General features: G+C 38.4%; 1 protein-coding gene across 1 annotated transcript; it reads right to left on the bottom strand.

Moving 5' to 3' along the window:
• Positions 1–321: 321 nt before the first annotated feature.
• Positions 322–7,855, bottom strand: CAMLG (calcium modulating ligand). Its single transcript, XM_043912804.1, has 4 exons — positions 7,474–7,855; positions 5,530–5,987; positions 3,803–3,868; positions 322–934 (listed from the first exon to the last, which is right to left on the bottom strand). Exons 1-4 carry the CDS (start codon positions 7,643–7,645, stop codon positions 743–745), a joined length of 888 nt encoding a protein of 295 aa, XP_043768739.1. The 5' UTR covers positions 7,646–7,855; the 3' UTR covers positions 322–742.
• Positions 7,856–9,762: the final 1,907 nt, after the last annotated feature.

Below are 9,762 nucleotides of genomic sequence, written 5' to 3'. Positions count from 1 at the left end.
GTTAAAAAAGGAGGTATTCCTATTGGGTTGCATTCCTCAGTCAATTTTTCAAAGCCCATTTTTATATCTAATCATTCTATTCTACTGGTTAAAAAAAAATACTTCTGAAAATCAAAAACTCAAAAGTAAAAATTTCCAATTTTTAACTTTGCTAATAAAAATTTTCAGAAAGATTTCACAAATACCTATTAATTTCACATGTATGAATCTTAATCATTACCTCCATTAAATATTTGTGCTGGAATAAAAATGAAAATACTGACTCAACGTGGTTACCTTATGCAGCCCTTATAAGTTAAAATGTGCAAATTTAACAGACAATTTGAGTTCTTCCATTTTATTTTTAAGATGGCTCCATTTCTTAGGACAGAACAATACAAATACAAGATGCAGTTCTTGGGACCGGCTGAGACCACATTCATCTGCCCTCTTAAGCACAAGCTCAGCTCCCAAAAGATAAATCACAAATCCGAGAGGTTAGGAAAAAGTGTAGACTAGGAATTCTAATCAAACAAGAAAAATCAATTACTGACACTGGCATTCTAATCATCGCATCAGTATTAATACAAACTCAATCCTTTCTAGTCAGGTAACCAGTCATTCCATTCCTAATCAAGTGGTTTCACAAACTGAAAAAGTAAAAGAATCACATGAAGGTGTAAACCAATATTCTTCCTTTAAATAAGACACTGCAATATAGAAATTATTTTTTATAAGCTTTTCTTCCTGAGTTCTGCAGGCGTCATGGTACCTCAGAGCCCCAATAATCAAGTAGTTCATGACAAAAGATAAAAGTAAAAAAGTAGACACAGAGATCTGTGAAAACTTCGCCCATTTTGCTGTAAGTATCCATTGATCGATTTATCACTTCAGCAGGAATTCCAGATAATAGAAGTGCAGCTGTTAGTACTGTTGTCTTTATCTTCTTTTCACTCTGCATAGAGAAAGACTTAAATAAATATTACAGCTTTCAGAAGACTACTTAAGCTCTATAAAAAACATCAGTGCTGTTATTTTTGCCTAATTGATTTCAAAACTGTTAATGAAGTTTTAAGACATCAACAATATATTAACAAACATTTACTGAGCATATAATATGTAAAGGAACAAACTGCTTGGCAGTAAGGAAAAGACACTATTCTTGCTATCAAAAGTTTAAAAAAATAAGTCCTATCTTGGCGGTTAGGATATAAATAATCATTTAAGATACATATAAAAGTTTAAGACAAAAACAGGAAAGCATTCCCAGACAGGACATAAATATTTGCTAAATGAATGACATGGATAATGTGTGCTATAGTGGCTCAAAGGAGACAGAAATTAATCCAGTATTTTATGTTCAAATAAAGCATAGAGAAGGATTTCAGGAGGAAGTAGAATTAAAAAGCAGGCCTTCAAATTAAAGAAGACAAAAACAAACAAACAAACAAACAGGCATTTGAGAATGAGCAAGATTTAGATGAGCAGAAGTGAGTGGATAAATCCTATTGTAAGGTTAAGTCTCATAACAACAAAAGTCAGAAAAGTGATAGATGTTCTGGAGGACAGTCAATAATTTGTAACAGAATCAAAGGAACATTCTGTAGAGTCAACCCTAACTGCCATGCAAAGAATTCATGTTTGATTTCATATGTAATAGGATGTGTGTGTGTGCGTGTGCACAAGCTTAGTTATATCTAACTCTGTGACCCTATGGACTATAGCCCATCAGGGTCCTCTGTCTATGGGACTTTCCAGGCAAGAATACTGGAGTGGGCTGCCATTTCCTTCTCCAGGGATCTTTCCAAACCAGGGATTGAACCTGCATCTCCTGTGTCTCCTGCATTGCAGGCAGATTCTTTACCACTTGAGTCATCAGGAAAGCCCCATGCAGTAAGATACAAACATTTATTCATTAAACATTTATTTCCTAGTATAATTTTCTAGTCTCATTCCTTAAGAGATTCAAGGCTGAATTTTCATTTAATTTAATGATTTGGTATCACCAAATCCAATCACACGGTTCAAAAAATTTTTTAATATAAAAAGCTGTAGTTTTCAACTGGAAATCAAAACTTATGTCCACAAAAAACTCATTCAGGAAAGTTCTTAGTGGCTTTAGTCATGCCCATCAATGGAAAATTATATAAATAAGTGGATATATTCAGTCAATGGAATATTGCTCAGGAAAAAAAAAGACAATGATTCTACTGATGTACTCAACAATATGGATGAATCTCAAAAATACAATGTAGAATGAAAGAAGCCTTACATGAAGAAGTATGTACTGGAACAATCCCATTTATATTAAGTGCTAAAACAGCTAAAATTAATCTATGGTAGGAAAAAGAAAATCAGACATTCATGGTGCAGTGGTTGGGACTGCCTGGAAAAGAGCATGGTGGAACTTCCTGACAGTAATGTTCTAAACCTTGAAAAGGATTTGGGTTTCACAGGTTGTCAAAACTCATTAAAGGTGTAATAAAGACTTAAGCATTTCAATGTATGAAAATTTTACCTCAAAATAAAGAAAAAGAACCATAAAGAAACACTGAATTTTCGTTGATATGTAAGCTGAAATGTGTAGCGGAAAAATATGCTGATGTCTTCATGTACAACATACTTTATAATGCACCAAAAAAAGAAAGATGCATTTTAAAAAAGTGATGCATTGAAGATGTATAGAAAACTGAGTAAATATATGATAAATATAATGAAATTTTCATTACAGAATCTAGGTGGTAACTAAACGGGTGTTAACGGCATAATTCTTTCGATTTTTCTGTTGAAACCTGTTACAGCAAAATGTTTTGTAAAAAGAAAATTGTACAGTAATTTTCCTTTTCACTCGCCCATTTACCTAGTAACCGATACATACTCTACCATAAATAACCACTGTTAATAATTTCATGTAATATTCTTCCAGAGTTTTTTTACACATATACAAGCAAAATCAAATACATGTAATTTTCCTCCTTTTTACAAAAAAAAGGAGTATATTATAGACGCTAGTCTGTATTTTTATCTTAGTATTTCTTGACAAGCTACCATTATCAGCACATGGAGACCTTTATCATTCTGAATGGATACACCATAATTTTTTTAAACTAGTCACTTATTAGTAGACATTTAGGTTGCTTCCAAACTTGTGCTACTGGAAAACTAAAATCAATGTTTCAAGGGCAAACATTTAAATAAATGTTTTAATTAAAATTACATTCTTGGAGAGGATCAATAAATATATATATTTATATCATAAAAACATTTCAATTAAAAAATGAAATTACTTATCCTTCTTTACTCTTACTTTGAGTATGTGACTATATGACCCCTCAAAAATATGTTTCAGATCTATTAAACACACACATGAGGTCCATCAGTGCATTGCAAATGACTAAGCAAACAGTCAAATAGCCATTTTTTAGCAAAAATCTCACACAAAACACAATTACTCAAATAAGCTTATCTTCTATACTGGCAAGCCAAGTCCCATAGTATAACTATAGTCAAGTAGACCAGGTCAACACTGACACTCCTCATAATTCCGCTCTCTAAGTATGGCCAAGTGTTTTTTGCAAGTTATCAGACCCTTGGCATTAAAGATAAAGTGCACTGTTATTAAGTGCTCAGTAAAGACACACTAACTAAAGATAACTGAAGCCATTTTTAAATTAACTTTCGCTATTGGAAACAAAATGTATTACTAAATTTACTAAGTAATTAAGTTAAACACTTTCTTAGACAAGTACTACTCAAACTCTGTAATGAGGCTTTTCCCCCAGTCCGTCTATATCACCCAATTTAGAGAAAAAAATGAATTTACCTTGGGAAAATATTTGTACAGTCCCATGTATGCGAGTTGTAACGTAAGAAAGGGAGCGAATATGGACTGTGGAGACAGAAGATATATCATTACACACTGCCAACACAACCATTCAAATTGCAATACATCAGACTAACAGCAGTGATAAAATTCCGAGAGAAAAAACCATAATAAAAATTTAATTTTAGTGGCTGAAAGCAGTCCTGTTTCTGCAAAAGGGTGACTAATACAGAGATTTGCTTTCCTTAACATAAAGCATGTTTCTAAAGTCATATTTTATGAGGGAGGATACTCTTTTGATATTCCCCAAAATGTCTTCTCTCTCAAAAATTGACCTTTTAAGTAATTTAAAGTGTTAGGTGGCCACTGATGTATAATACATCATGCAGAAACATTCCTCTCATCTAGAGGTAATTAACTGACAATTTGAAAGTACATCAAAAAGGCTTAGTACTCAAAACAGATGCCATACATACCTCAGTCACACTTTCGGGCAAGAAATGAACTCATCTCTGGCCCTCACATAATGAGGTGTTTTTATTATAGATAAAATAGCTTGGTTATCTCGCTTCTCACACAATAAAACAGAAAATATCTAAATAATACTTCAGTTACATTTATTTCTAAAATAAAATATCATGAAGGGAGTAAAGGAGCAAGCATTACTAAATGGAAGAATAGTAAGAGCAGTGATTAACAGCTGAAAATCCGACAGCAAGAAAAAAGCCCAGAAACCCAAAAAACTTCAAACAAAATGAGGCACAAAAATAGGACATAATTTTAAAAACATGGAAGTGCAGAGGCCTTTAGATAAAAGGGAAAAAAAGCAGCTATACATCTCACTAAATACTGAAAGCTACAACGACAATTTATCATCAGAAAAAAATAAAATCTGCTCAACAGAATTCTCTTTAAGAAAAACCTGGCATAAAGAGAGACTTTTAAAAGCTTTTTTGCTTAATAACATTAATCTTAATTATCTGAAAATTTACTTATGTGCCTGATACTTGGTAGGTATTCTTAAAATGTCTACTGAATGGAAACACCTCAAAGAGCAAGACGCTGAACTACGAGTTGCGCTTTTCTTTTCTTCACATACTGTAAAACAGTATAAAACACATGCTACCTTTCTCTGAACAGCCACTGGCATGTAAGGGTACGTGATGGACTGCTATTATGGTAACAGTACAACATTATAAAATGCTGAATGCCTCTGAACTCTAAAAAAAGTACATCACGTTCAGAACCAAAACTGCATTTTAGTATTTCAAGTTATCTGAAAAGTGGTAATTAATATATAGGATATGTAGGTAATTTACCCTTTGGTTTTGGAATGAAACTGCCTGGGTTTAATCCCAGTTGTCACTTAGTAATGTGACCCTGTACAAATGATTTCACCTGCGTCTTCATTCCCTCATCTACAAAACAGATTCAAATGATACCTGGCTCATAAGGATGAGGTTAAACGAATTAATATATGTAAAGCACTTAGAGTGGTACTTAGCATATAAAAAGATTTTGGCAAAAAAAAAAAAAGATTTTGGCATTGTTATCAGGCTCTGTATTTAACTGAAACACTTCATTCTGTACCTAGGGCAAACAGCAGTTTATAACACATCTCCAAACAGTAACATGGACCACAAATATTACATTAATATTAGAAATGAATCTTATAGATTAAAAGCACTCATTACTATAACCAATTTTCATTTTCCACTGTTTCTTACCAAATATTTGCAAACAAAGGCTCTCACTCCAAAGGCAAGAAGAGCGCAGCCCACCAATCTAAATATTCGAAAAGAGTCAAATTCCTCTGTTGTATTTCCATCTTCTTGACTGGGCTTTTCACTAATCAGCTGTTTCCTTAGCTTCATTGCTTCTTCAAATCTGGAGAGGTACTGTTCCAGGCCGTGGCGAGAACCCCTCTGGACAGAGTCGGTTGTCAGGTCCCCTCTGTTCCGCTGCCGGAGCTCAAGGCTTATATCATTACTGCACTCAGAAGGTTTAATGAAAGAGTCCAGTGGGTCTCCCAGCTGAGTCCCCTTTACCTCGGCCATTCCACTCTGGTCAGTCGTTCCTGCACTGACTGAATCACCCAGCACTACTCGCTTTGAAACCGAAGGAATGGTGAGGGAGTTCAGTTTATCACTGTCCTGCTGTTTTGATTTTGTTTGACTTTCTTCTTCTGAGAAAAGAAATTTAGAAGCCTTAAGTATTACATACTGGCCAACATCTTTCTTATTAATGTTTAAAAATATGCCACTAGAGCTAAAATTTGGCAGCCTCTGAGTTAATACTGATCCTTCATAAAGAAACAAATTCCTTCCTCTACACACACATAATGTCAAAAAGAGTATTCTTTCAGAGGATATAACCCAAACTTTGGGGACAGAAGATAAAGCTAATAGACAAGTTGGGAAAGAGTTAGGAACGGAGATTTTCTAAAACCACTATTTTTAATGTTACATTTCTGAATCCAGAATCCGATCAGCATAGGGTGTGGCATATCCTACTGCTACCGGTTTGCGTAACCCTTCTACTGTAATCTAGGAGACATTAGAAGGTACTTCAGCAGTTTTAGGATGCTGTTCTGGTTTAAAACAAAACAGAGGGCGGGGGAACATTTAATGACAGATAAAATAAAAATCTCACAGCAAAAGAACAAAGAAAATGCTTTAGGAAAGAATATTCTGCTATTAACCATTAAAGGAGAAAATGTGTCTCCTAACAATTGTTCTAGAATTTGAAATATGGCTCTTAGCTCTCTTAGCAGTTTTCAGTGGCAAATCTGTGAGCTGTCTAAAAATTCAGAGTTATATATCTAAAGCCCCACAGACCAAAAGTCACAAGGATCTAAGGAACTTGCAGCCAGTGACTTAAGGCCAAATATTAGAGGCAACACTAAATGGAAATTTAAGAGTACAGTAAATACTCACAGGAAAATAAAATTTTTTAAGAAACCCATCGTACATGTCATTGGGGGAGAAATGAGGAACTCCTTTCAGTGTTGAAGGCAGTTTCTGACATCATTCATATCAATCTCTGCACATTACCAGATAAGGCCTCAGATGGGCATGTTTCCCTTGTTGGGTCTCTAAAGAATGGTCGCTTCAATTTTTTTTCACCTGCAGATGACAGTGCTGAGGGCACCGCACACAGACACCAGGATATGGGTCCGTGATTCACTTCGGACGAACTACAGGGGCTGCTCAGTAAAGACAAGCTCATAGGGGCCGACAGAGCAAAAAGAAGGCAGACGCTAGGGAAGGCACTAGAAGGGAAAGCATTTACAAGGGAAAGAAAGGCAGGCAATCTTCCTGACGGGCACCGTGGGTAGAGCAGTCTGGGAATAAAATGTGCGCCCTATAAGAGAGGCGAGGGGGTGACGAGGGGGGGGTTGGGGCCGCCTCAGGGTTAGTGAGCAGAGGGTACCACGGCAGTGGGTCTCAGGATCGAGAGCATTGCCGTTTGCGGCGGAAAACTGAGGAGAGAGACGAGAAACGTCCTGCGGTGAAGTGAGAACCTGGGAACTCATCAAAGGGGCGGGCCCGAGGAGAGGTCAGAGAGCAGGGCTTGGTCAGAAAAGTCAAGGGGTGGAGGAGGGAAAGGGAGAATGATCCCCAAGACTCAAAAGGGATGGGCAGGAGACTATGGGGAACGAAGGCTCTCACCCGCGCCGCTCCCGGGCCTGTGAAAGCCCATAATTCGGTTGATGCGCTGTTCCGAGTTCATGAGCAGCTTTCTCCGCCGCAGCTCCGCCCGACGCTGGGAAGCCGACAGGCCTAAGCCAGCCGGGGCCCCCGGCCGGTCCCCGCTGTCGGTAGCGACGGTGACCGGCTCCATCTTCCCCTCCACTGTCGAGGAGTGGTGACGATGACGTGAGCGGCAACCGGGGCGCCCAAGACTTCAGACTGGGCCGCAGGCCGCGCGTGCCCCTACCTCTGTGGACCCGCCCCCCAGAGCGCAGGGCCGCATATGTAGCGTAAACACGCGCGCCGCCTGTCGGGACCAAGCGCGAGCCTTGAGCCGCCATCTTGAGTGAGGGCAGCCTTGGCCGCTCTAATTCCTCCCACCTTGGCTGGTCCTCAATGCTCCTCCCCCGCCACCCGGCCGCGTTGCCGTTCACTCGGAGGTGAAGTAACCCGGCATCCAGTCTGACCCACTGGAAACGTGTGAGCGAGGAATAGACTCCTCCTACCTGATGCCAGGAAGCAAAATGGAGCCTGCACTGTCAGGCACTGGTTTCCAGTGACCTTCTTCGGGCTCGCTTAGAGGCGTCGGGAATACGTAACTTCGAGAGCGACGCTTTATGGAGTGTTGCGGCTGGGATTTGTTCTTGATGCTGATTCCTCATCTTCAGCAGTGCTTCTACCAAATGCATGCCTGTTTGATGAAGACCTTCCCAGTGAAGCCTTCCCTGTTCACTCTATGTTGTCGCCTCGGCTCAACAGTCTTTGTTCTCCTTATCTGCCCTTTGTCCTTAACAGTTATTACTGACTCTCAAGTTGAATGTACTTTTATTATCTGCTTCCCACTTCGTAAAACATAAACTCCATGAAGACAATCACTGTGTTCTTGTCTAGGGCGGCAGTTGTTAGAACAGTGTGGGCCCTCAACAGGGGTGCCTTATCCATTAGGCCATGTTGACAACATACAATAGGGGCCCAAGAAGATATTTTAATTTCAATTTTTTATTAAAGCAAAGTTGATTTATAGGATTGTGTTAGTTTCCAGTGTACAGCGAAGTGATTGGTATATACATGTGAAAGTGTTAGTCCTTCAGTCCTTTCCAACTCTGCAAGCCCATGGACTGTGTAGCCTGCCAGGCATCTCTGTCCATGCTATTCTCCAGGCAAGAATGCTAGAGTAGGTACCATGTCCTTCTTCAGGGGATCCTCCCTACCCAGGGATTGAACCTGGGTCTCCCGCATTGCGGGCGGATTCTTTACCATCTGAGCCACCATATGTATGTATATATGATGGGCTTCCCAGGTGGTGCGGTGGTAAAGAATCTGCATTCCAATACAGGAGACAAGCAGGTTTGCTCCCTGGGTGGGGAAGATCCTCAGGAGTAGGAAATGGCAACCCTCTCCCGTTGCCTGGAAAATTTTTATGGACAGAGGAGCTTGGCAGGGTACAGTCCCTGGGGTCACAAAGAGTCAGACACAACTGAAGCAATTGAGCAGGGCAAGGCAAAAGGGCTCTGGCACATCTCAAGAAAAACTTCCCCCAGTATCAGAGCTTTACAAGGGCAAGTCCATCTCCATTTTTTAAATTTTTGTGTATGTTATTTTTTGCTTTCTTTTCCTTTAAAAATCTTTAATTTTTCTGCCATTTAAAAAAATTTTGACCACTCTATCCCATGCCTAGCATTGAGAGCACTAGATTAAGTTTACCTGAATAGTTGCACAAATTTTTCTTTTAGAGGAAGTGTCAAAACTTGACATTTTCAATGATTTAAATAAAGATATAAAACTACTTAGGCTTATTTGGTATGTACACACATATACATGTATACTTCCCTATATTCTTTTTAAAATTCTTCTTTTCCATTATAGTTTGTTATAAGATACCAAACAGTTCCCTGTGCTATACAGTAAATCTTGGCTGTTTATCAACTTTATATATGAAAGTATGCATCTATTAACTCCATTACTTCCAATTTACCTTTCCCCTGCCTTTTCCTCTTTGGTAACCATAAGTTTGTTTGTTTGTTTTCTAAATAAGTTCGTTTAGTTTGAATTTGTTTTAAATGAGAAGGAAAACGCAGCGATAATTTATATATAATGATGAATCCAGCCTGGATGGTAGTCATTATCATACTGACACAGTCATGAAGTATAATTTTAAGTGTGCTTTTATAGAGGAAGGAGCCCACAAAAGCAAAGTACCTACAGCCCACAAAAGTTTTAATGCAGCCCTGGTGTGCAGTAATTACTAAGTGAATGAGTAAATGAGTG

The sequence above is a fragment of the Cervus elaphus genome, chromosome 9 (genome assembly GCF_910594005.1).
Source record: "Cervus elaphus chromosome 9, mCerEla1.1, whole genome shotgun sequence".
NCBI classification, from domain to species: domain Eukaryota; kingdom Metazoa; phylum Chordata; class Mammalia; order Artiodactyla; family Cervidae; genus Cervus; species Cervus elaphus.
Note: the sequence above shows the minus strand (reverse complement) of the source record. Positions and strands in the feature narration are given on the sequence as shown.

Bases quoted from the DNA above. Each gene is read 5' to 3' on its own strand.
- CAMLG (XM_043912804.1), bottom strand. From the start codon at position 7,645: ATGGAGCCGGTCACCGTCGCTACCGACAGCGGGGACCGGCCGGGGGCC. The intron at 5,988-7,473 runs GTGAGAGCCTTC...TTCTTTTCTCAG, and splicing joins CAGGCCCGGGAGCGGCGCGG to AAGAAGAAAGTCAAACAAAA. The intron at 935-3,802 runs GTAAATTCATTT...TTCTCTATGCAG, and splicing joins TGTACAAATATTTTCCCAAG to AGTGAAAAGAAGATAAAGAC.